Source organism: Symphalangus syndactylus, chromosome 12 (assembly GCF_028878055.3).
Source record: "Symphalangus syndactylus isolate Jambi chromosome 12, NHGRI_mSymSyn1-v2.1_pri, whole genome shotgun sequence".
NCBI classification, from domain to species: Eukaryota; Metazoa; Chordata; class Mammalia; order Primates; family Hylobatidae; genus Symphalangus; species Symphalangus syndactylus.
Genome location: NC_072441.2, coordinates 65,281,748 through 65,308,635, shown reverse-complemented (window position 1 = coordinate 65,308,635; position 26,888 = coordinate 65,281,748). Strand labels below are relative to the sequence as shown.

Below are 26,888 nucleotides of genomic sequence, written 5' to 3'. Positions count from 1 at the left end.
AGACATTATCAAGGCTTTTGCATAGAACAAGATTTTGTTTTCAGAGTTTTCTTCCTCCCCCTTCCCCCAATTGTTAGCAGCTTGATGTGTCATTCTCCCCAACAGGGGAGGGGGTGGAATGGCTTGGGTTGTAAACTCCCTCCCCCAGCCTTCCTGTCCCTTGGAGGGGCAGCTCAGCTGGGTTCTGGTTCAGGGTCAGGCAGGCAGTTAAGGCTTGGCTGGTGCAAGAAGGCTGGGTGCTGTGTCTTCAGAGCTCATTCCTCCACTCTGGCTCCACTTGCAGAGACAGGCCCCCTTCACCCTCCCGCTCCTGGGGGAGGTAGTCATGGCTATGGGGCCCTGGAAAGAAAGAAAGTACACTTTGTCTTCCTTACCACCTCCTCTGGCACTGTCCCCAACCTGGCCCACCCTGGCCCAGCCATACCTGAGGTAGAGGGGCTGAGCTTGCTCAGACCTTGCAGTAAATTCTGTCCCTGTTGCAGGTCCAGTTTGGCAGGGAAGGGACACCCGGTATACCCTCCGTTTTCTTTACAGAACTCCAGGAATCTGTGGGGTACAGAGGAGTGCCAGCAGAGACTGGAGGCTAAGCCACGGTCCTGTCTCATCTGAGCTGTACTTGCTCAACCTCTGGATGTCATTTAACTTATCAATACAATAGGGATGCTGTGAAAATGGACACATCTGAGGATTAACTGAGCGATAAGCAAGCGCTTAAAAAAGATCCACCTGCCCTAGGCAGGGGCTGTGGCCACTAAGAGGGAGAATGGGGTGGGAATGCTTACACTTTCCAGTCAGGGTCATGGCCCAGGAGAAGGGGGTTCCCCACGATGATGAGCAGGGCCTTGGCCCGGGTCACAGCTACATTGAACCTCTGGAAGGAAGAAGTGGTGTGGTCATGGGAGGGAAGAGCCCTGAGGATGGAAGAATTCCTGCCACCCTGACCAGCCCTCAAACCTTGGGGTTCTTAAGGAAACCCAGATTAAAGTCCAGATCCAGCTGCACAAAGCTCTGGCTGCTTCGCACGGTGGAGATGAGGATGACGCTTCGTTCTTGGCCTTGGAATTCTTCCACTGAACCCACCTAGTGGGGAAAGAGGCAGGGCCTGAGACCAGCCAGGGGTGTCAAAGGGGTGCCCTACCCCAGGGAGCTTGCCTTCCAAGGAGGGTACAGAGAGGTCACTGGGCAATTGTAGATAAGTGGAGTGAACCAGTGCTGCGACACGGCCCAGGGAAAGGGGACGGGAGGTAGGCTGTGGAAGCTGAAACCTGAAGGGTGAATCCTGCTGAGGGCTGGGGCCTGCAAAGTGTTCTAAGGAAAGAAAACAGCATTGCAAAGAACACGGGAACTCAGAGCAGTGACTTTCAAACTGAAAATAATCACTAAGTATCTGTTAAGAATATACAACCCTGGGCCCTAACCCAGACCCCCAATCAGAATTTCCAAGAGCGAGGACTCTAAATCTTAGAGCAGTGTTTTCAACCCTGGCTGCACATTAGAATCACCTGAGAAGCTGTAAAAACTACCAGTGCCCTGGCTCTGCCCCATAGCTGTATGAGCTGGTGGGCGGGGCCCTGGCACGGGGGTATTAAAAGCTCTCCAGGTGATTGTTATCTGCAGCCAGTGTTGAGATCAGAACCTTAAGAGAGAGAGGCTACTGGGGGTGGGGGTGGCAGCATCACATGACAGGCCACGGAATTTGGACTTTATCCTTAGGGCAGAGGCCTCAAACCTGCCTGAGTCTAAGAATGACAGGAGGTGTATGTTAAACATGCAGGCTTCCTGATCCCATCCCAGACCCTTAAGTTGGAATCTCCAGGAGTGAGAGGCTTGGGGAGAGCTCGAGCTCTATTCAAGGCAGCAGGGATGGGACAGGGACGTGGGCTGGACTGGAGTGGAAGCTTGAGGAAGTCTCTGGAAGTGGGCAAGTGGGGGCACACGGAAGACAGGGAGTGAGTGTGGAACAGCGTGTCACCTTCAAGTCCTTGATGTCATCCAGTCCTCGAAGCTCCCTGTCAAGTTTGGTGATGCAGTAACGGATTTTCTCCACCTGGAAGGAGGGGACAGGTGCCTTTCTCTCGTGCCATTAACCTAATGCAAGAGGAAGCCTGGCAGGAGGCCAGGGAGCTGGGGAACAAAGGGAGGCGGCAGCTGACCTCGGTGCTCTTCTGAGATATGGAGCCAGCAAGAGGCCTAAGCTCCCGGAGCCTCTGCCTAGTGGTCTGGATATTAAGGAGGTACCATCTGGGGGAGGGGCCCCACCCTTGCTGGTAACTGAGGACCTGACCTGTTTCCGGTATGGGGAGATGACGCCCACGCTTCGAGGGCTCAGGCGGGCTTTGCCCTTCTTGGAGGAGGGGGCCAGAAGCAGCTTCAGGTAAGAAGTCACTGTGGCAGCCTCTTCAGGGTTGAAGAAGGATGGGCTGTTGCCTTCACGCTCATCTTTGCCCATTACGCCGTGAAAGATGATGGGAAAGCCCTGGACATGGGGTCAGGGGAAACCGTCAGCCAGACCACCCTCTCTTTATTCCCTCCCTTCGCAAACCCTTCCAGAGAGTGAGAGATCCCAGGCCAAGGTGACAAAGGGAGGGGCTGCACCTTCAGTGGGAGGGAAGTCAGGGTACAGGGGTGGGGCCTGCCCTGCTCAGCCTCACCTGTCGAGGTAGGCCCGCCCAGCGGCAGAAGCGTTCTCGATCCACGACATCAGCACAGGCCTGCAGCTCCCCTTCATAATAGAGCTGGTTAGGAATGTCCAGGATGGTGGGATGAGACCTGGGAGGCCGGAGGAGGAAAAGCAAGACCAAGGGTCAGATTCCTTCTGCCCTACAGGGGCTCCGCTCTACCCACTCTGGGCCCACACACATTAGCCTGCTACCCCCCTAGCTCCCTGGATAGCAGGACACTCATCCATAATATCTGCTGCCAGGCACTGTAAACCACAGAAAGCAGAACCAAATATGGTTCCAGAGAGCATCTAGTCCAGGGACTCCACAGATGCATGACATTTAAAACTAAAAAATTAGGGGCCCATTTTCAGGTTTCAAATTTACCAAGGACAGTATGAAACCAAATTCTCCTTGACTATCGCGTTATTTGATGAGAACATGTGTTAAATCAAAAAATATAAGTGGTGATGACACAATAACATTTATTGAGCTCTTAGTGACAGCATAAAACTCATCTAAGCATTTTAGATGGCTGAACTCATTCACTAAAAGTATACAGCTCTTTAATTTGAATAACAATAGGTTTATGAAAAAACTGTATCTTCCCTATTTTTCTTTCTTTTTTTGAGATGGAGTCTCGCTCTGTCACCCAGGCTAGACTGCAGTAGCACGATCTCAGCTCACTGCAACCTCTGCCTCCCAGGTACAAGCGATTATCCTGCCTCAGCCTCCCAAGTAACTGGAATTACAGGTGCCTGTCACTATGCCTGGTTAATTTTTGTATTTTTAGTAGAGATGGGGTTTCACCATGTTGGACAGGCTGGTCTCAAACCCCTGACCTCAAGTGATCAGGGGTGGGAGCCTGACCTACCTTGGCCTCCCAAAGTTCTGGGATTACAGCCATGAGCCACTATGCCCGGCCTCCTCCCTATTTTTCTTATCTCTCCTTGGATTGCCTGAAAACTTCATCTGGGACTGGTACCAGACACACCCTAGCCTCTAGGAACCACTGACCACCCCAAGATGCAGATAAGCTGACTGGTGTAGTGTGAAACCACTGGCTAAGTCACGCAGACAACAAGCAGCAGTGCTGGGGCTAGAAAAACCTCCTACCGGCCGGGCGCGGTGGCTCACGCTTGTAATCCCAGCACTTTGGGAGGCCGAGGCGGGCGGATCACGAGGTCAGGAGATCGAGACCACGGTGAAACCCCGTCTCCACTAAAAAATACAAAAAATTAGCCGGGCGTGGTGGCGGGCGCCTGTAGTCCCAGCTACTCGGAGAGGCTGAGGCAGGAGAATGGCGTGAACCCGGGAGGCGGAGCTTGCAGTGAGCCGAGATTGCGCCACTGCACTCCAGCCTGGGCGACAGAGCGAGACTCCGTCTCAAAAAAAAAAAAAAAAGAAAAACCTCCTACCTTCCGGTTTAGTCTTTCTGCATCACACAACCTCTGAGCAACAGGACTGCAAGCCAGACTCTCCAGCGGGGGCTGCATGCAGGATGTGAAGGCATAGGATATGGCAGGGGAGGCAAGGGCGTGGAAATACCTGTAGTTGCGGAGCAGCTTGGTTATGAACTGGGGGTCATAGCCATCAGGGCCCTTCTTGTACAGGGAGTTGTAGGTGAGCAGCCGCTCCAGCAGTGAGTATCCCAGTCCATGCTTCTGGGTCAGTGGGGAACGCAGCACAGGCCCCAGCTGCCGAGGGTCTCCTGCCAGCACCAGCTGCCCTCCTGGATCGCCTGTTTCCTTTACTTCCATCAGCCCTGGGAAGCAGAAGAGGTATGGGAAGAAAGGTAAGTGGTGCAACCTCTCTGACCCACACAGGGTGTATACCTGCAGCCCCACCTGAGTCCCTCACCTGCTATAGCTACCAGACTCTCAGGCTCCATGCAGTGGCCAGCCTCATCGATGAAGATGTGTGTGAAGTGATCAATGGGAAACTGGGCCGAGACCAACCTGGGAGGTGTCAGGCCAGGCAGGGGTCATATCCAGGCACCCAACTACCAAACCTGAATGCTTTCCCAGGCTGGCTCCTCACCACCCGTCACCCCACCCCAGAAACCATTCTTCCCCATTTCCGCAGCCCGTTACCCCTTTAATTACACTTACGATTCAGAGACACACTCACACACACTCCCCACCTGCCGGCAGTGATGAGGGTGGTAATTAAGACCCGGTATTCCTGCAGCTTCTTCTTGGCGGGAAATACATACTCCCCCTTCTTTGCGTCCCAGTTGCAGCAGGGCTGTGGATTGTGAAGGGACCAGGGGAATCAGCTTGGCTCCATTCATTCCCACCGTGATTCTGGCTGTGGGCCCCCCAAACAATTATTTTTATTTTTTTTTATTGAGACGGAGTCTCGCTCTGTCGCCCAGGCTGGAGTGCCGTGTGTGATCTTGGCCCACTGCAACCTCCACCACCTAGGTTCAAACAATTCTCGTGCCTCAGCCTCCCGAGTAGCTGGGGCTACAGGCACGTGCCACCATACTCAGCTGATTTTTTTTGTATTTTTAGTAGAGACAGGATTTTGCCAGTTGGCCAGGCTGGTCTCAAACTCCTGACCTCAGGTAATCCATCTGCCTTGCCCCCCAAAGTGCTGGGATTACAAGTGTAAGCCACTGCACCCAGCCCCCCAAACGCTTTATCCACCCCCCTCACTTACAGACAAACTGAGGCCCAGGGAGGGGTCCTGACCAACCCAAGGTCACATAGCAAGTATCAGAATCCAGGTCTCCTAGCTTCCTCGCCTCAGTGTCTGCCCTGAAAGCCTCCCCGGCATTTGCCATTCTTTGGCCCTCTGTACTTCCCTAGTACCTTGATGTCCTCAGGTACCATGCGGATGTCCCTGCTGGGGGCCAGGAGGCGGTAGATGGAGCTAGGAAGGTGGACCCGGAGCCTTTGACAGAGGAGGTCAGCCCCTGAGTTGGATGGAGCGCAGGCCAGGATGTGGGCTTTGGGCAAGTGCTTCACCACCTGAGATGCAGATAAGCACAGTGTGGGAGGCAGGTTCCTGAGACTCAGCCGTACTCAGGCTGGGGCAGGGCAAGCCTATGATGACTGAAATGTGAATGGTGACTCCAAGAGTTATGCAGTGCCCTACCCGTACAACAGTGCTCCACAGCCACATTTACTCTAATTTCCTACTTCCCCAATCCCCACCCATTTTTTTTTGAGACAGAGTCTCACTCTGTCACCCAGGATGGAGTGCAGTGGCACGATCGCACTGCAGCCTCAAGTGCCCAGCTATTTTTCATATTTTTCGTAGAGATAGGGTCTTGCAATATTGTCCAGGCTGGTCTTGAACTCCCTGGGCTAGTCTTCCCCAAGTGCTGAGATTACAGGCATGAGCCACTGCACCCGGCCCCTACTCTCTTTCTGATGGCTGCTCAGAGGCAGGAGCATTTCGGGAGTGGGAAGGAACTAGAATCTGGGGACAACTGCTTGGTGCTGAGGGAGTCAGAGTGCAGGCCCCAGGTTTGTGCTCAGACCCCACCTGCTTAATGGCCTCCACTAACGTGACGGTCTTGCCGGTGCCTGGAGGCCCAAAGATGATGTAGGGGGCTGGACGGGTGGTGCCCATAACAATGTGCCTCATGGCCTGCAGCTGCTCTGGGTTTGACTCCAGACTCCGGTCATACAGCCTGGCAGAGGGACCAGGAATGTGAACTTGAAGTCATCCAGTGACCCAGAGGCCTCCCTGACTCCATCCCCTGTGCCCACACTCCAAGTGGCTCCAGAAGCTCCCTGCCCACAGTCTCACTTGAGTTTCACATCTGAGGGCAGCAGCGGGACGTCCCGAGGTGCCACAGGAAAGAGCATGGGCCACAGCAGCCAGCGTCCCGTCAGCTCCAGGGCACGGTGCTGGACTCGCAGTGGCTGGCGGTTGAAGGTAAAGTTCACCTTGAAGGTCAGCCCATCCACAAAGCGGCTCAGGAGGCTTTGGGCAGAGAGAGGGGGTAAGAGTTTGTTGGGGCAGGGGAGGTGGGCAATAAAGGGCCAGAACTTTCTCCACCAACCAATGTCCCAACCCCTTTTTCCAAGACCTCAATGCAAGTTCTCTAGAAGAGGAAGCTGCTGTAGCATCTCAGGGTACCCCTGAGGAAAGTCTCCTGCTCTGCCCCTGGGGTCTCATTTATCTCTGGGAGAAACACTCCTCCTCCCCTGGGGTCAGAAGTCTGTAGACCCTTCCAGCAGCTCAGGGTTCCCCCAACACCCACCTCATGGAAAAGCTCAGCTTGACACGGTCCAGTTCCACCTTGTGCACAAAGCCCTTATATGTGATGGGGTCCTCCTGGTGTGTCTCCGAGGACAAAAGGGCAAACAGGTGGTCGCCCCGTAGCACTGAGGGGCGGCTCTCAGTCACTCCAGGAACCTATGGGGTGTGAACGCAAGCAAGCTTCTGTCCCAGGGATGGACGCTGGAGGGCCCAGCCCCTAGGTTCCCCAGACCTTTAAGGGACAAGGACTGAGACTGGCCTTCTAACCTAAGACTCAGGGAGTTATGCTATCCCTGCACCCCTCTTTCCTTTCATACCAGCAGGAGTCAGGGGAAGAGGAAGAAGACAAATCCTCTGAAGCTGCCCAGAGATGCCGAGCCCGGGAACCCGGAGCCTCCAGTGCAGCTGCACTCTTGGCTAGCTCAGTTCCTGCTATGCCTGTAAAAATCCTGTTCATCAGTTAATCGGGTTGCTAAAAAAAAATTAAGGCCGGGCGCGGTGGCTCACGCTTGTAATCCCAGCACTTTGGGAGGCTGAGGCGGGCGGATCACAAGGTCAGGAGATCGAGACCACGGTGAAACCCCGTCTCTACTAAAAAATACAAAAAATTAGCCGGGCGTGGTGGTGGGCGCCTGTAGTCCCAGCTACTCGGAGAGGCTGAGGCAGGAGAATGGCGTGAACCCGGGAGGCGGAGCTTGCAGTGAGCCGAGATTGCGTCACTGCACTCCAGCCTGGGCGACAGAGCGAGACTCCGTCTCAAAAAAAAAAAAAAAAAAAAACGGACCAGGCATGGTGGCTCACACCTGTAATCCCAGCACTTTGGGAGGCTGAGGCAGGCGGATCATTTGAGTCCAGGTGTTGCGAGATCAGCCTGGCCAATGTGGCAAAACCCCATCTCTACAAAAAATACAAAAATTAGCCGGGCGTAGTGGGGCATGTCTGTGGTCCCAGCTACTTGGGAGGATCACTTGAGCCCGGGAAGCGGGGATTAAAGTGAGCCAAGATCATGCCATTGTACTCCAGCCTGAGCACGAGGGTGAGACCCTGTCTCAAAACAAAAACAACAACAAAAAACTTGTTCAAAACTCACTTCCTGCAATAATCTTTCCTTGACCAAACTCACCCTCTAATTCCCACCTGCACTTGTGTGTAGAAATCCATTCTCGTGTGTAATTTTGGGCTTATATGCACACATTCAAAATCCAAGAGCTAGAAAGAGCTCTAAGAATTATCCAGTCCAGCTCTGTGCTTTTCAGATAAGGGAACTAAGGCTTAGAGAAAGCCAGGAACTTACCCAAGGTGGTAGCAAAGCCTGGACTAGAACCCAGATCTTCCCCATTCCCCTGCTCCAACACGTCTTTGGGCACAGGATGCCCACCCTGCTTCTTGTGGAGCCCTGGGAACCGCTTCAACCTTCCTCTTGTTCTGCCCTGCTGTCAGGAACAGTTCTGCCCACAGCCTCTAGCTTGGCTGGCTTGAGTCCACCCTCCTCACACTCAATCTGAGCCCTGACCTCCAGTGTGAGTAGCCTGGGGTTCTGGTCCACAGGGTCCCAGGTCATGGGCACCGACTCCAGGTCATAGTGCCGGATATCATGCTCCATCTGCAGCTCCTCCAGGTGCAGCAGCAGCCGCAGCTTCACCTCATAGTTCCTCCACTTCAGGGCTGTCTCCAGCTGGGCCCTGGAAATGATGGTTGGGAGGGGTGAGTGGGGGCAGGAACCGGATGGGCCAAACAACCGCTATGGCCAGGAGTATCCACCTTCTCCCACCTGAAGCTCTGGAACTAAGCGTCAAAAAGCAGAGAAGACTAGAGGGATATAGAAGTGGATGAGAGAGCCCTGAAGAAGGAAACCTTGGCTCCTGCTTCCTTGGATGCCCCTGCCCCCACCTCACCCGACTTGCATTTGCATGGTGGCTCTTATGGCCAGAACATTCTCCCCCGATCCTCTCATGACTCCCACCCTCACCTCATTCAAATGTCCTTCTCTGTTCAAACATCACTACCTCAAACAGGCCAGGACTAACTGGCCCTCTGCAAAGCAGCACCAACCCATTCCCTAACACTGCTTTCGTTTCAGTATAGTTCTCATCTTTTTTAGAGACAAGATCTTGCTCTGTCACCCATGCTGGAGTGCAGTGGCATGATCTGGGCTCACTCACTGTGTCCTCGACCTCCTGGGCTCAAGGAATTCTCCCACCTCAGCCTCACAAGTAGCTGGGACTACAGACATGTGCCACCACACTTGGCTAATTAAAATTTTTTTTTGTAGAGACAGGATCTCACTATGTTGCCCCAGGCTGGTCTTGAACTCTTGGGCTTAAATGATCCACCTGCCTCGGCCTCCCAAAATGCTGAGATTACAGGCATGAGCCACTTACACCTGACCTGTTTAGTTCTTCATAGTACTCATCACTCCATGAAATTGTAACAAAAATGCTCATTGTCCCCCATTAAAATGAGCCAGGCCTTCATCTGACTGGTTCACCTTGAATGGTGCTTGGTGTATGGTGCGTGCTCAGTAAGGGAATGAATGAATACAGCCTGGGAGGCTGAGGACAGAGGTGCCAGGGCAATGCAAAGAAGCCAGTATGGAAAAGACAGGGGAGAGTGTGGGGTGCAGAGGGGTGGGACTTACTTGATCTCTGCGATCTCCTTAGGGGCAGTGAAGATACTTGTTCCCTGAAGAAGCATGGGGAGCAGTTGCCTGAGGCGGGGAGGTGGGTAGTATGTCCCCAGCGCCATACTTAACTCCAGGTCATAGCCCTTAGCGCTGCAGAATCGAGGGAAGAAAACACAGAAAACCCCTCACCCTCCAAGACTGAGAACGCCCCTCTGGGGTGGATGCACAAAGCCCTCCTGCAATCCTACTGCTGAAAGGAAGTCAGCAGCCTCGCTCCAAGGTTGGACTATTCTCATTTTTGGAACATGCGATACTTGGAAACCTTTAAAACTATTATATCAGTAATAAATGTTCATTAGAGAAAAAATTCAGGTAATAGGTAATAAGTAAATATCATTCTTATCATCCAGGAATAATGAATGTTAACTACTAGACTTTTTTCCCTGTAAATTTCTGTTATACATATATAGTCAACAAAAAGAGCACAATGGTCTGTGAAGGTCCTATTACATAGTTTGCTTTTTTTTTTTTTTTTTGAGTCCCACTCTGTTGCCCAGGCTGGAGTGCAATGGCGCGATCTCGGCTCACTGCAACCACCGCCTCCCAGGTTCAAGCAATTCTCCTGCCTCAGCTCCTGAGTAGAGTAGCTGGGACTACAGGCATGCGCCACCACACCCGGCTAATTTTTTTGTATTTTTAGTAGAAATGGGATTTCACCATGTTGGCCAGGCTGATCTCGAACTCTTGACCTCAAGGGATCTGCCTGCCTCAGCCTCCCAAAATACTGGGATTACAGGTGTGAGCCACCACATCCGGCTAGTTTGCTTTTATAACTCAGTATTTTGTGAACATCTAGCAAAAACAAAAAGAGATGTCTATACATATCCTACGCTTCCATCCATATGAAGTATCCAGCACAGAGAAATCTATGGAGACAGGAAGTAGATGAGCAGTTTCTTAGGGCTGAACAAAGTGGTGGAGGATAAAAGGGTGATAGCTTTTTGGGATAATGAAATGTTCTAAAACCAATGGTGGTGATGGCGTCACATATTTGTGAATATACTAAAAAAAATTACTGAATTGTGTAATTTAAATGGGTGAATCATATGGTATGTGAATTATCTCAATACAGCTGTTTAAAAAAACAGAGATGTTGGCTGGGCACGGTGGCTCACCCCTGTAATCCCAGCATTTTGGGAGGCCGAGGCTGGCGGATCACTTGAGGTCAGGAGTTCGAGACCAGCCTGGGCAACATGGTGAAACCCCATCTCTACTAAAAATACAAAAATTAGCTGGGTGTCTTAGTGGGCACCTGTAATCCCAGCTACTCAGGAGGCTGAGGCAGGAGAATTGCTTGAGCCCAAGAGGCGGAGGTTGCAGTGAGCTGAGATCACACCACTGCACTCCAGCCTGGGCGACAGAGCAAGACTCCATCTCAAAACAAAAACAAAAAACGAAACAAAACAGAGATGTCTACAATGATCTGCCTGATAATCCATCACACAGGGACAATGCCTAAAACTGTTTTCACTCTGTCCTCAGATCTGCAGTTCATCTGCAACTTTCCTCCTTGACAGAAAAATTCTCTGACACCCAGAAGAGTGAAGAGCCTGCAGGAAAAGGGCTCTGGCTCCCAGCTCTGTGCTCCTCCCAAAGCCCTAGCCCATGTGGTTGAGATACGAGCCCAACCAGGGCTGAGTTGGAGGGAAGAGTTACCGGTCAGGTCTCTCTCCTTCCTCTATCCGATTGGTCACCACAGGGTTTCCAGTGATCCGGGTCCGCTTGAAGGGAGACATGGGCTTCAGCTGTGCAGCCAGGGGGCTGTGGGCGACGGCAGCCAAGAAGCGGGCAATGTAGAATGTGCCGGCTCCTTCTGAACCCGACTCCCCAGGTCCCAGCAGCTCCCAGAGCACTGTGGCTGGGAAGTAGCCCACGAAGCTGGTCTTACAATGGACATGGAGTTCATAGCATTCACCTGGAGGAGGATGGATGAGTGAATGGGGGTAGGGTAGGGTAGGGACCCTCCCACCCATATCCTTATCCTGGACACTCCCCCAGGAAGCCCCATCCCAAGGCAAGAGTCCCATGGACAGTGACAGTGTGCTTCCCAAAGCATGAGCACTGCCTGGGATAAGCCCCTGTCCACTAGCTCTTTCCTTTGGAAACTCACTCACCGGGGCCCAGTGGACAGGGCAACTCCTGGTCTTCATTGTAGAAAGCAAACTGGGGTGTCCGGCAGAGTGGGAAGAGGTGAGTGAGGGTAACAGACTGGGTTCCGCCATTCCGAAGCCTCAGGGTCAGCACCTCTTTGCGATTCAAATCCAGGCGGATAAGGAGCTGCCCATCTCGGGCTTCATGGGGCCCCTGGACTTCCACATCCACACCATGTTTCCCATGAAGATACTCAGCCCTGGGGAGAAGGGGAGTCAAGGGGGGGCTGGGGTGGGAGCGGTCTGACTGGGGAGTTACCCTGGGGAAAGCTTTAGGCTTGGGAGGCAGGCAAAGTGCCAGCCGTGCTTAGGAAACTCACCCCCTCCAGCAGACCAGTTCCCTACCCTTCCCCCATTCCCTGAAGGAGGGGGACTTATTCCCACTTGTGTAACCCACTCTTTCCTCACACAGACAGCCCCCTTCCCTCACACCCTGCAGGCCTCCCCGTACACACAACATGCAACACACACACACACCTGTCATAAAAGATCTTGGCTAGCAGTGACTTGTGGTGTTTGCTGATATCTGACCCCAGCTTCATTCTCCTCTTTTCTGGGAACCGCCCGTCGGCCCAGCGGTCGAGTCTGAAGAACCTGACCCGAGTCTTGGTGACGTAGGCCAGATTTGCAATCTTCATTCCATACAGCATGGAGGAGAAGCCAGGGGCGGGGGTCCCAAAGCTGCCAGAAGCAGAGGAGACTGGGAAGTGAGGGAAGGCAGGGCTCGCGGGAGGCAGGGCGGCGGGTGGGGAAGGGCATCGGAGGGTCACTCTGTGCTGGACACACCAGCCCTGCTGTGGAGCAGGATGGGGCCCAGAGACAGAGAGACTCAGGCTGGGGATCGGAGGAATGTTTAATGTTTTCAGGGAAGGCAATGGGACTTCCCAAGGCGAAATACAGTTGTTTTAAACAGTGGGTTCTGGATTGTTCGTTTATGAGGGGAAAAGCCCAATCACAGGCTGCTGACTGGAAGGACTGAGGGAAGACAGAGAAAGACATAAAGTTCTTTTTTTAGGGGAAACTGTTTGGGACAGAAAAGAAAATACAAACAACCCAGAAGAAAGAGCTGAGGCTAAGGGGAAGCGGAATGATTTGACTCAGAGGGGTGGATGTGGGGTCCAGCCTGTTGGTGAGGAGAGAAGGGATCAGAGACAGTACAGATGTCCAAGTGTGTGGGCAAGGTGGCTGATCAGACAGCAGTTTCCACCCGAAGTCATAGGGTGCAGGTGGAACCCAAGCAGGAAGGGAAAGGATCCTTCTCCAGAGATCAAATAGCCTGGCTTTGTGCCTAGAGAAGGTGAAGACAGGGAAAACTGGTCAGAAGGACAACAACCTCAAGGCTCAGTGCCTGGAGTTCAGTTCAGTCAATTCAACAAACACTTACGGAGGCCTGTTATGTGCCAGACACTGTGCTGGATGCTGGGGGTTCAAAGATGCTAGAAACTCAGCGCTTGCCTCGAGGAGCACACAGACTGAACACATACATTCCAGCGTGGTGCTTGGAGGGCAGCTCATCGGCCACAGAGGGGTTCAGTGCCACAGAGGGACACTGAGCCCAGTCTGGGGGCAGAGGAGGTGTCCATGAAGGCCTTCCCAGGAAGCAGCATAAGAACTGAGTCCTGAGGATGAGTGGGCATTACCTGGGCACAAGAGGGAGCGCAAAGTGTGAGCAGATGTGAGAGGTACGCAAGAACATGTGCTGGGAGGGGCGGAGGGGGGCTGCCCACTTGACAACTCTAGCCAGGTCAGCTCAGGTGACCTCACCTCTCAGAGCCTTGCTTTCCTCCTCTATAAAATTGGAGGACAGCAAGACTTACCTTGTAGGGTTCCTGTGAGGTTTACACGAGATTTTCACACGGCAGAGAACCACTTAGCCCAGTGCTTGGCACATAGGAGACCTCAGTAAGGGTGAGCCATGATTAGTATCACATACAGTTTCATTGTGCTAGAGTGAAATGCACAAGGAAGGGAGTGGCAGGAGGAGCAGAGGTGGGCAGGGACCAGATCATGGACAGTTTTGCACAACAGGCCAAGCCTGGACTTGACTCTGAATGTCTGCAGTCCTTTTCCCCGCTCTACTGATACCCAGGAGCCTGAGGACATTCCCACATGCCACATACTTCAGGGACATATTCAAGATCTAAATGACTGACACCCTCCCTTAAAAGCAAATCTTTGTTTATGAGGACTATGGTAATCCCTATTTAACTCTTAAGGCTAAATCATCATGGTCACTCACTAGGGTATGTGATAAGATCATTTATGGTTATGAATATTTTTCAGGTGCCCCCTGCCTGTAACTCTGCCCCTCTCCTTCACCCCAAGCAAATGAGACTGGTACAATTTGGAAAACATTGAATTGGCTATGATTTGTTTTAAAAAGGTAATAAATCATTCAAAAGCATAATAGAAAATGCTCAGTAAATGTTAGCTACTATTATTAGTATTTATATTAGTAGAAATAGTAGTACTAATAGTAGCAGTAGTAGTAGGAGTAGTAACAACTTACTTTCAGCCCACGTCAGAGGCTACACTGTGGTTACAGAACCACTGCGGTTGGTGGGTTTTAAGCAGGGGAGTGGCAAGATCATATTTGCATTTCAGATCACTCTGGCATCAGGATTGGAGGATGGATTTGCTGGAGGCAAGACTGTAGGCAGGGAGACCAGTTAGAAGAAGGCCCTTGCAATTGTCCAGTTAAAAGATAACAAAGGCCTGAGCAAGGCAGTGGGTAGAGATAGAAGGAGAGCGGCAAGATTCGCTAATACTTAGAATGTAAAATTAGCAGAAATTTGGTGACTGACAGAAGGGGGAATGAAGGCTGGGAAGAGGGAGGAGTCTAGGATCCCCAAATCAATGCCCTGGCTTCTAGGACTATCTCTGAGATAGGACGTAAGACAAGAGGAGGAGGGGTTGGAGGGACTGACCATGACATTTGGATTTGGATATGATGCGTTTGAAATTCCTGTGGTCCAGAGGCAACCAGCTCCACGAGTCAGAAGCTGAGAACTCAGGCCAAAGTCAAGGTTACAGCCTAGTATTAGGGAGTCCTCAGGTAGTGGTTATAATCAAGGAAGTGTAGGAATCTCCCCAGGGAGTGTGAGTAGTTGAGAGCAGCTACTAGGACAACCCGGGGAGGAAGGGAAAACAAGAAACCCTCAAGAGAGAAAGGAGCATCAGCAAAGTCTCAAAATCAGGTATCAGGATCAAAAGCTGCTGAGGGGTCCAGTAATACAGGGACTGAAATCAGGAGATCATCAGTAACTTTCACAAGGGCTTCTTAGAGTCCATCAAAGTCCCATGGATCGAGGCACAAGCTAATGCCCACAGCAGCTATGCTTCACAGCTATCTTGATCCTTGCAGCCCTTTCAGACACCTGTTCAGTCCATTTTTGAGAGTCACTAGTGTAAGAATATTGCATGCATATCCCTCACAACGCTAAGAAAACAACAGTGCAACCTCCAAGAAAAGTGGTTCCAGGCTCCCAGATCAATGCTGGGCAGAAAGAGGGCTTTGTGGGGACTGAACAAACTGGGAAGTGCATGCCCTGTCTGAAGTGGGTAACTGCTCATCTCTGAATGGGGCCAGTAGGGAATGCAGGCCCCAGATGGCCAGATCTGACTTTCAAGAAAAGACAAAATCAAAATTTTAACATGAAACCTCCTATTTTTGGAAACCTGCATGGCACAAGGGCAGACAGAACTCATCTCTGTAAATGTTTCAAATTCTACTGCAGATGCTATCCCTAAATATTTCTCAAATTATTCTCTATGTCTCTTACCACTACCCAAATTCACCTAACATTGGTCTAGGTGACAGTCATATAAAAATTATTTTTAAAAAATCACAAACTTATTATATTCTTGTTGGAAAAAAGCCCCAATCCTTGTATTATACATGTAATCGTCTATATTCATTTTATTTTATTTTATTTTTTTGAGACGGAATCTTGCTCTATCGCCGGGCTGGAGTGCAGCGGCGCAATCTCGGCTCACTGCAACCTCTGCTTCCCGGGTTCAAGCGAGTCTCCTGCCTCAGCCTCCTGCCTCCTCCTGAGCAGCCGGGACTATAGGTGCATGCCACCACACCCAGCTAATTTTTGTATTTTTAGTAGAGACAGGGTTTCACCATGTTAGCCAGGATGGTCTCAATCTCTTGACCTCATGATCTGCCCGCCTCAGCCTCCCACAGTGCTGGGATTACAGGTGTGAGCCACTGTGCCCAGCTGTAATCCCCTATATTTCTAAGAAAAACTTTCTAACCAAGACTGGAAACCAGCAGCTATAAAATAAAACTAGGTCAAGTGTGGTGGCTCATGCCTGTAATCCCAACACTTTGGGAAGCTGAGGTGGGAGGACTGCTTGAACCCAGGAGTTTGAGACCAGCCCGGGCAATAGTGAAAAGAAAAAAAAAAAAGCCAGGCGTGATGGTGCACACCTGTAGTCCTAGCTACTCAGGAGGCTGAGGCAGAAGGATCACTTGAGCCCAGGAGGTCAAGGCTGCAGTGAGCTGTGATCACGCCACTGCACTCCAGCTTGGTTAACAGAGCTTGGGTAACCCTGTCTCTAAAAAAGAAAACAAACATTTCTGACTACTAAAATATATTTTCTCTAGCAAAAGGTAATATAAACACATTCAGATAAATACCAGATAAATACTCATAATGCAGATGACAGGCAAAGGGCTAATTTTTATAATACATAAATTTTCTTACAAATCGACAAGATGAACAATTCAACAGAAAAATGGAATATTCAATTAAAAGAACAGATCCAGATGGCCAAAAGAGTATGAAAAACTGCTCCAAATGTAGAGAAATGCAAATTAAAGTATAAATGAGATATTATTTTATTCCCATTAGACTGACAAAAATGAACATAGTTCTAGCATATATTGCTATAATGGGTATGTGGAAAAGTGAACTCATAAATTGCTGGTAAAAGAGTCAAGTATTGCCATCTTTTGGGAAAACAATCAGGCAACATCTACAAATATTTAAAATACAGGTATCCTTTAAAACCCAGGGGCTGTCCGGGCGCGGTGGCTCACGCCTGTAATCCCAGCACTTTGGGAGGCTGAGGCGGGCGGATCACCTGAGGTCGGGAGTTTGAGACCAGCCTGACCTACATGGAGAAACCCATCTCTACTAAAAATAGAAAAAAATTAGCTGGGCATGGTGGCGGGTGCCTGTAATCCCAGCTACTCAGGAGGCTGAGGCAGGAGAATCGCTTGAACCCGGGAGGTGGAGGTTGCAGTGAGCCGAGATCGCGCCATTGCACTCCAGCCTGGGCAACAAGAACCAAACTCTGTCTCAAAAAAAAAAAATCCCAGGGACTGGGCATGGTGGCTCATGCCTCTAATCCTAGCACTTTGGGAGGCTGAGATGGGAAGATCACTTGAGCCCAGGAGTTTGACATCAGCCTGAGAAACATAGCAGGTCCCTGTCTCTACAAAAAATTTAAAAAAAAATTAGCCAGGTGTGGTGGCACGCCCCTGTAGTCCCAGCTACTCAGGAGGCTGAGGTGGGAGGATTGCTTGAGCCCAGGACTTTGAGGTTACAGAGAACTATGACTGCAGAACTGCACTCCAGCCTGGACAACAGAGCAAGACCCTGACTCAAAAAATAAAATAAAATAAAATGTAAATTTAAAAGATAAACCCCACAAAACCCAGTAACCCTGTTCCTGGAATGTGTCCCATGGGAAGAAAAGTACCAATGTATAAAGACTTACGGGCAAGGATACTTACTGCAGAGTCACTCACAGTGGTCAAGAATTGAAAATTAAACAAATGCCCATCAACAGAGTGAAAGGTGAACACATTGTAAGCACTCATACCATGGGATATTATGCAGCCATTGAAAAGATATACCACACCCACTCAAATGGCTAACATTTAAAAGGCTCACAATACGAAATACTGGTAAGGATATGGAACAACCAGGCCAGGCACAGGGGGTCATGCCTGTAATCCTAGCACTTTGGAAGGCTGAGGTAGGAGGATCACTTGAACCGAGAAGTTCAAGACCATCCTGGGAAACATAGCAAGACCCTGTTTCTACAAAAAAATTAAGAAATTAGCTGGGCCCTTGAGGCTGTAGTCTGACACAATTGTGCCACTGCACTCCATCCTGGGTGACAGAATGGGATTCTGTCTCAAAAAAATAAAAAATAGAACAACCAAAACTCTCATGCATTGTTTGTTGGTCTGTAAAATGGTTTAAGCACTTTGGGAAAAGGTCTAGTAATTCCTTGTAAAACTAAACATATGCCTATCCTATGACTCAAAAATTCCACTCCTAGTTACATCCCCAAGAGAAATTAAAATGTAAGTCCACAAAATGACTTGTATAAGATGTTCCTGGCTGGGCGCAGTGGCTCACGCCTGTAATCCCAGCACTTTGGGAGGCCAAGGCGGATGGAACACTTGAGGTCAGGAGTTTGAGACCAGCCTGGCAAACACAGTGAAACCCCGTCTCTACTAAAAATACAAAAAAATTAGCCAAGCGTTGTGGCAGGCACCTGTAATCCCAGCTACTCAGGAGGCTGAGGCAGGAGAATCGCTTGAACCTGGGAGGTGCAGGTTGCAGTGAGCCAAGATCATGCCATTGCACTCTAGCCTGGGCAACAGAGCAAGACTCTTGTCTCAAAAAAAAAAAAAAAAAGAGGTTCCTAGGAGCTTCATTCAGAAGAGCCCCAAACTAAAAACACTGTCCATAAACAGGGGAATAAATATACAAACTGTGATTTGGATTCATACAATGGAATACTACTACGTGATAAAAAAGAAACTACTGATACATTGTGGATGAATCTCAAAAACATTATGCTAAGTGAAAGTTGCCTTACACAACAGTACATACTCTATGATTCCATTAAATGAATTTCTAGAACAGGTACTATCACGAAAAAAATCAGAGCAGTGGTTGCTTCTGGGTGAGTAAGAGTGAGGACTGACTAGGAAAGGGCACGAGGGACCTTTCTGGAGTGATGTGATGTTCTGTACTTCAACAGGGGTTTGCACACAGATATATGCATTTGTTAAACCTCACAGAACAGTACACTTACAATTTGAATATTTTGCTGTTTGCAAATTTTGCTTAAAGGCCCGGCACAGTGGCTCATATCTGCAATCCCAAAGGTTCGAGACCACCCTGCACAATATAAACAGACCCCATCTTCACAAAAAATGAAAAATTAGCTGGGCATAGTGGCACATGCCTATGGTCCCAGCTACTCAGGAGGCTGAGGTGGGAGGATAGCCTGAGTCTGGGAGGTTGAGGCTGCAGTGAGCTGTGATCATGCCACTGTACTCCAGTCTTGACAATGGAGCAAGATCTTGACTTAAAAAAACAAAAAACCAAAACCCAAACAACAACAACAAAAAACCCACGGCCAGGCGTGGGTGGCTCACGCCTGTAATCCCAGCACTTTGGGAGGCCAAGGTGGGTGGATCACCTGAGGTCAGGAGTTCAAGACCAGCCTGGCCAACATGGTGAAAGCCCGTCTCTACCAAATACAAAAAATAGCTGGGCATGGTGGCGCACGCCTGTAGCCCCAGCTACTTGGGAGGCTGAGGCAGGAGAATTGCTTGAATCTCGGAGGCGGAGGTTGCAGTGAGCCAAGACCGCACCATTGCACTCCAGCCTCGGTAACAAGAGCAAAACTGTCTAAAAAAAAACCCCATAAACAATTCTTTTTTCATTTCTAGGCAAACGTAACATAAATTTTGAACTCTAGCTGATAATAATCACGCTAAATAATTAATAATAATTTGTTGGAGGGAAGTGCACTGATGTCTGTAACTTATTTTGAAATGCATCAGGAAAATTAAGATGACTTGCTAAATGAATAGATGGATGGATCTATGGGCAGATATGTGTTAAATGTTAAAAGAAATCTAGGTAAGGGTATGTGGATGTTCCCTGTAGAATCATTTCAACTTTTCTTTATGTTTAAAATTTATTATAGTATAATATTAGGGAAAAAAATCCCAACAATGCATTAGATGTCTATGCCAGATGCCTACGAGTGATTCCCATCATGCAGTTGAGAGAGTAGGACGTGGATGATGTGAATAACATGATTCTTTTGACAGAGTCTTGGTCTGTCGCCCAGGCTGGTGTGTAATGGCGCCATCTTGGCTCACTGCAACTTCCGCCTCCCGGGTTCAAGTGATTCTCCTGCCTCAGCCTCCGGAGTTTCTGGGACTACAGGCGCCTGCAACCACGCCCAGCTAATTTTTTGTGGTTTTTAGTAGAGACGGGGTTTCGCCATGTTGGCCAGGCTGGTCTCAAACTCCTGACCTCAGGTGATCCACCCGCCTTGGCCTCCCAAAGTGCTGGGATTACAGGTTTGAGCCACTGAGCCCGGCTAAACATGATTCTTTTTAAATAAAACAATGACTAAAAAAAACACCCTGATTGATATCAAGAGTTACCTGAGTATAGGGCGGAATGTGGAAATGGAGGTGGGATGCCCATAAGGGGAGGGGTCCACAATAAAAATGATATGTGATGATGATCCCACGTGTGTAAACTTATGTAGGTGTGATATAAGCATGCCTGCAAAAAGAGATAAATGAACCAGGTGCAGTAGCTCACGCCTGTAATCCCAGCACTTTGGGAGGCCAAGGCGGGTGGATCACCTGAGGTTGGGAATTCAAGACCAGCCTGACCAATATGGTGAAACCCCGTCTCTACTAAAAATACAAAAATTAGCCAGGCATGGTGGTTCACGCCTGTAATCCCAGCTACTTGGGAGACTGAGGCAGGAGAATTGCTTTAACCCGAGAGGTGGAGGTTGCAGTGTGCTGAGATCATGCCACTGCACTCCAGCCTAAGTGACAGAGAGAGATTAAAAAAAAAAAAAGAGAGATAAATGAAAAGGTGGTCACCAAAAGTATTTTTAAAACATTTAAACAAGTATCTAACATAAAACATTAAAGCCCTTAATTCCCTTGCTTCCAACTACTTGCTTGATTAGGAGCAATTAATTAAACCCACTATTTGATGTATGTTTTTCCTGACTTTTTCCTATGCATATAAAACACAATAATGAGATGATATATTCTACACATACTATTCTGCAGCAGGCGTTTTCATCACCATAGATCTTCTCCCCTAACAATGCTTTACAGAGCCATCATGACCTTTTGAATGGCTACAAAATATAGCATGTATGAATGCATCATGGCGTGTTTTTTTCTTTAGTGATAGACAAGCTGCCTGAAATTTCTGGCTACTCCAAATGTTACAATAACTATCCTTGCACACAAACCCTTGTACTTGTGGGCTAGTCTAATGGGATAAATTCCTTAAAGTAGAACTCCTGGGTCAAAGAGAATGAACCTTTACAACTTTGATAAGTTCTGCCAAATTGTCCTTTGAACAGGTTGTACAAATTTATGTTCTCACTAACAAGAGTTAGAAAATGCCCTTTTCCCAAGGCTCTAACATCAGAAATTTTCAATGTTTTAAATTTTTGACAATTTGATTACAAAAAAATGGTATCTTTTTTAACTGTGCATTTCTCTGATCACCAATATAGTCAAGGATCTTTCCTTCTTTTATTACTCATTTATATTTCTTCTGTGAGCTGCCTGATCATACCCCTTGCTCAATTTTCTAGGTCCCAATTAACTGTTCTCCCTACCTCTGGCTTCATACCCCTACCCTAGGCCACCCCTGTATCTGCAGAATTGTCATCAAACACAGATCTGATCTTGTTCCCTCAATTTACAAAATTAAGTCTTTAATTAAGTCCACAAAATTAAGTCTTTAATATGGCACCTTCCAAGATCCTCCATAGTAACAACGATAACGCAAATACAATAACATCAACAGAAAACATTTCCTGAATGCATTCTCTCATTCAATCCTCAAAACCCTTTGAGCTAGTAATTATTATCATCCCATTTTAGAGAAAAAGAAATTGAGGTACACATCCTCAACCACACTTGGCCTCTTGCCAATCCATCCTTATTTCAGCCATTCCCAACTATTTGTATCACTGTGCCCCTCTGGAGACTTCTGCGCTGTGGACATCCTTAGCCTGCACTGCCCTGCCTTAGGCCGCCCCTGCTGTTTGTTGGGTGAACAATGGCTAATCTTTTTAGACCCAGTTCAGGAAAGGCCAAAAGCTAGAGGAATGGTATTTCAGAACATATGATCAGATTTGGAAGTGATCTTAAAGAGACATCTAGTTTCATAATCTATAGACTGTGGATTCCAACTCTCATTAGCGGGTCAAAGCCAGGGTCTTTATAAAATTAAAATAAAATAGAAAAAATATCAGAGAGCAGGGAGTGAAACTGTGTATTGTTTCAAGGGCAGGCATTGTTTTGTGAAGGTTGTGTTTACCAGGTCCCAAAGTAAAATGTGTTTTTTACTGTGGGTGGAGGTCCAACCACCAAGCCACTCTCCACACCGGAAGCCAGAATGATCTTTCTAAATCTAATTATGTCAGTCTCTTACTTTGAAATTTTCTGTGTTTTCCTATTTCCGTTAAGATTAAAGACAAAACAAAACACCTCACAATGCCTACCCAGGGCCCTGCTGGCCTCTCGTTCTTCTGAGGTCATCCCAAGCCTTTGAAGGTGCTGTTCCTTCTGCCTGTACACTCTCCCCTTGCCCTTCACATCTTCTAAGTCCCATTAATCCTTCAAGATTCTGCTCAAATATCACTTTCCCCAAGAAACCTCTGCCTAGGTTTCTTGATCTAGTCTAGGTTGCTAGACTAGGTCAGATTTCCAAATTATATACTCTCAATGCATACTGGACTTTTCCGTACAAGCACTCATCACAACTGTAATTAAATAATTACCTAACTGCTGCCTCCTTCCTTAGTCAGTTGGGTTCCTTTTGTATATTTCTAGCAACTCACTTTTGCTTTGCCATTCATAGGAAGCACTCGGCCAGTACTTGTAGAAGAATGAGCCTCCTGTCCAAAGCAAGAATCATCTTCTCTCAGAAACCTTTCGTGACATCAGTCCTTACCCCATACAATGGACTCCTAATCATCATCGCACTAATGAGGGATACCACTTACAAAGCCAGTGTAATATGCTAGCCACACAAATGCTTTGCCTAGGACAACTCATTTTGGTCTCTCACAACCCCGAGAGAAAGGTATTATTTTACATACTCTTACAGTTGGGGAAATGGAAGATTTAGAGAGTTGTTCAAAGTTAAATGCAACCACTAAATGGCAGGGCTATCTAAACACCATTACTAGCACCTATACTACTGTACTGCATTTGTTTGTCTACACACATCTGCTGCTCTTTGCTAGATTCTATTCTTTGGAGGCAAGGACCAAGGCACAGGCACATAGTAGAGCCTCATTAAATATATTTGCTAAATGAATAAAGGTAGGTGGGAAAAGGCAAGAGTTCAGAGCAGAGCACTTTATAACATCATAAAATAACCTAGCTGGACAGACCTATCCCCTCCCAGTGTAGGAATCTCCTAGAATTCCTAAAGAGTGTGACTTGCTATACCCCCCGCTATATGGCCCATTCTCTTGTTAGTTAACTCTAGTTGCTAGTTCAATTAGATTCTGCAAGCGTTTATTGAGCATCTACTACATACAAAGCTCTATGCTGGGGACTGAAGACAGATATAAACCTGACTAAAGGTAGAGGATCTAGCATTTGCGTGGCTAGCATATTACACTGGCTTTAGCATATTACACTGATTTGGTACCAGGAGGAGATGACCACGTGCCATAAAGCAGAGTGTAATGTGACCATAATACCAGGCTATACCCAAGGTATAAAGAATGAGCCATGAGAGCCCAGAGAAAAAGCAAGTAATTCCTACTGGGAAATGAAGGTTGACTTCACAGCATTCCAGCCTGGCTTTAAAGGATGTGTAGGCAAGTTCTTTAATCTGAGCATACATTTCCCCAACATGATAAGGGTACAGAGCGGGGATAGTTGATGAAACCCACTTCTGTCTTCTGGAGTGACACAGGAGTGCAATCTTATCCATTATAACACTCCAAAATAGTCAAGGATAATTACCTTGTACTGTCTGATTTTTCTATTTTTGAGGCAAATATTTCTCAGTTTCTTTCACTGGGTCTCAGGATAGAATATGAACCCACATAGAAGGCTTTTCCTCCTCCTCCATGTACTAAAATTTTATCTCTTTCAAGGCTAAAGTCAATGCCATCTTCTCCATCACATCCCCTAATGATTACAGAGGAGTGGTATCTTATCTGCATAAACACAAGTGCATACAGTAAAAACTACTTTTGAAAATGCCTACATTCACCCATAATATACAATATATCTGGCTTTCTGTATGCAATCCAACACAACCAGTTTTTCCCCAGTACTAAAACATACTATGTACCTTTGGTTTAGAGCTGACAAAGACTCTCCTTGATCAAACTTTTGTTAGGCTCCCCTGAGCCCTCTTTTTGATTAGCCCTTGACCTTGCGTCCCCAAACCCTTCAGTCTTAGGCCCACCTAGTTCAGTTTTAGCAAGAATACTGAAGTCATTTTAGTGAGACTCCTCACCCTTGATGCATGACCATGCTTGACATCTGATCAAGTTCCTCATTCCCGCCTTTGATGTACAAGTCCTTGGTCTGCCTTTAACAAGAATCTTGTTAGGTCAGGTGAGCAAAAATCCTCCCACTCTGTATGGTTCCTCTTAGTAATATTCTATATATTGATCCCCTTACTCTGTTCATTGGTCATAAATCCCTCGCTGTTTTTTGCTGTATTCGGAATTGAGCTCCAACTCTCTTTCCCATTGCAATACCCTATTACCATAGCCTTGAGTCAAGTCTTCCTTACTGTTTTAACCAGTTACTTTTTCCTTAACAGAGCCAAAAGAAGGTGACTTGTTTCACAGCCATGTTGTACTCTGTGGATATAGGTGAATTCACATACCTGAAGTGTTGATACCATGTGATGCAAATACTCACTCTTTCCTCCAGCATTTTTCTTTTACCATCCCTAGTATAATCCTCCATTTTACCATGTACTATCGTATATTGTGTACATGTATATTGCATGCATATCATAGCCTCTGATGCTCCTCTGGGATTGTGTGTTTTTCATCTTAAGAGTCCCCATAGTGTCCAGCATGGTGACATAAAACAGGGCCTCGTCATCTTTGCCCCTTCTCAGATGTTGTTCAAGCCTGTTAATATCCCTCTCCAAATGTGATAGCCATTAGTGAAAACGATATTCCAGACACGATTTCACCAATATGGAGAGTCTCTACCCTTTTCCCCACCCCAAATCACACTTCTATTAGCTCAATCTTAGACTTCAGCTGTTTTAGCAGCCATATCTCACCCATACTGGCCCTCTGGTCTGTTAAAACCCAAGGTCTTTTTCGGGAGGTCTGTTATTAAGCCCAGATTCCCACTACCTTATGTTTATTTGTACAAGTCTTTACGTTTACCCTTGTTAAACTGCTTCTTGGTTTTCCACGCAAGGCAGCAGCCTGTTGATAAACGTGTTTTTGAAGCACAATTCTGTGGTGTGACAGAAGACTCTTTGATTTTCACTTGGGTGGTAACAGGAAAAGGAGACCAAACAGCCTTCAGCCACAGGGTGAAAGGGAGCCTCCAGAAGGCTGGCCCTGCCCTTGGGTCTCCATGGAGAAGCCACAGGTGCTAATGGAGGTTTGGTACGTACGTAGTTTGTGCCCTTTTCTTCTTTCCAGAGCTTCCTGAGCTTCTCCCTTCTACCCTGGGCCTCTTCAGTTCTCCCAGATAGCGGACCCCCGAGGCAGCAGCGCCTCAACAAGGTGGCAGAGGTCCCCGTAAAGCCCGCGCCCAGGCTCGCAGCCCCCAACAGGCAGCCTCTTCCCCGCGCTCCCGCGATGCCTGGGCCCCCTCTGGAGGCTCCCCTCCCCCACCGCGAGCGCTGTCCCTCAGCCCCCGCGAGCGGCGCGTGGACGCGGGACCCAGCTCCCGGCCCCGGGTTCCGGCCTCTGGGGGCGCGGGCAGCGCGGGAGGCTCTCCGCGGGGACTTGGCGCAGGGGCCCAGCTCGGGCAGAACGGGCGGGCTCCGGGCGGCGCTGGTGGGGTGTGGGCGAGGCGCGGGAGGGGAGGTCTGCGCCGCCCCGGGACTGGCCTGAGCCGCTGGGGGAGCTGCGTCCCTCTGCGCCCCGGGACGGGAAAGGTGGCCCCCGCGCAGGGGTCGTGGCAGCAAGCTGGGCCCGCGATTCGGGGCCGGGAGTGGGCCGGCCCGTACCTGATCTTGAAGTCGCGGTTATAAATGGTCCGCAGCCGCTCGCGATCTGTCTCCATGTCCAGTCCCCGAACGACCAGGAAACTCTCGAAACACTGGCCCGCCTCCCGGAGCTGCCGGCAGCTGAACTTACTGGGCATCGCGGCGGCGGCTGCGGCCCAGGCAGGAGGGTCCGTGGAAATGAAACTGAAAGTCGCCGCTGCAGCTGGAAGTTGGCGGCCCTGAGATGAGGGTGCTGCAGGAGGGAAGCCTCCTAACTCTGACCCCTGATCCTGCGGGCTCCCTTCTCCCCACCAGGTTTCTCTCCTCCGTTCTTTTCTTACCTGAGCTTTCCCTTCGGTTTCTTCGTCCTATCCCCTCCCCCTCTTCGCATTAACTCTTTCCTAAAGCGTCTGACCCCTCCCTCAGGGCCCTCCCCTTACCCCAAGCTCCCTCCCCTGGCTTCTAGCCAGTATCAGAACGTGGCTACCGCTTGGGGCCCTCTGAACAGCCCGGGAGGACCTCCGAGCCTCCGCCAGGGCTACCCTCACGCCCACCCTCCAGAGCCTCGGGACTCAGTGAAGAGCAGGAGAGCAAAGGGCAGGAGAGACCTAGGTCGGCTGCGGCCGGACTGGGGAAGCTCATCCAGCGCCTCCCCCAGCCTTCCAGGGACGTAAACCGGTGGAAGCGGGCGACACGCCCCCTCCCCCATTTTCCCTTCTTGGGCTTTCAGACGCACGTAGTTGGCATAAGGGTCAAAGAAGTTTGGGGAAAAGAACCCAGTGTCTCTGAGATAAAGGTGTGTACGTGTGGGAGGGAGGGACAAGGGGCTCTGCCAGGATACACAGTCATTGCTTTTCTCTGCCACATCTGCTTCATTATGTGGAAAGGCTGGTGACCCTTACCCCTGAGCCACATATTTGGGAGCTTCGTTGCATTCCAGTCTGTATTGCTCTTTAATTTTTATTGGTATATAAGG

General features: G+C 49.1%; 1 protein-coding gene across 9 annotated transcripts; it reads right to left on the bottom strand.

Annotated features, from left to right (window-relative positions):
* Positions 1–15: 15 nt before the first annotated feature.
* MOV10 (Mov10 RNA helicase) lies at positions 16–26,587 on the bottom strand. 9 transcript variants are annotated; one of them, XM_063625690.1, is made up of 21 exons: positions 26,521–26,587; positions 25,934–26,135; positions 12,189–12,392; positions 11,676–11,911; positions 11,218–11,476; positions 9,517–9,651; positions 8,392–8,560; positions 6,880–7,034; positions 6,423–6,599; positions 6,156–6,303; positions 5,477–5,635; positions 4,804–4,907; positions 4,521–4,618; positions 4,209–4,425; positions 2,652–2,769; positions 2,285–2,476; positions 1,973–2,047; positions 955–1,080; positions 783–871; positions 425–546; positions 16–339 (listed from the first exon to the last, which is right to left on the bottom strand). In XM_063625690.1, the coding sequence occupies exons 1-21, from the start codon at positions 26,552–26,554 to the stop codon at positions 248–250; spliced, it is 3,111 nt and encodes a 1,036-aa protein (XP_063481760.1). In that variant the 5' UTR covers positions 26,555–26,587; the 3' UTR covers positions 16–247. The 9 variants fall into 9 exon arrangements, 8 of the variants coding, with proteins under 8 accessions (XP_063481760.1, XP_063481764.1, XP_063481765.1 ...); XM_063625694.1 differs by having other exon boundaries at positions 25,934–26,165; positions 26,254–26,542; XM_063625695.1 differs by having other exon boundaries at positions 25,934–26,151; positions 26,254–26,540.
* Positions 26,588–26,888: the final 301 nt, after the last annotated feature.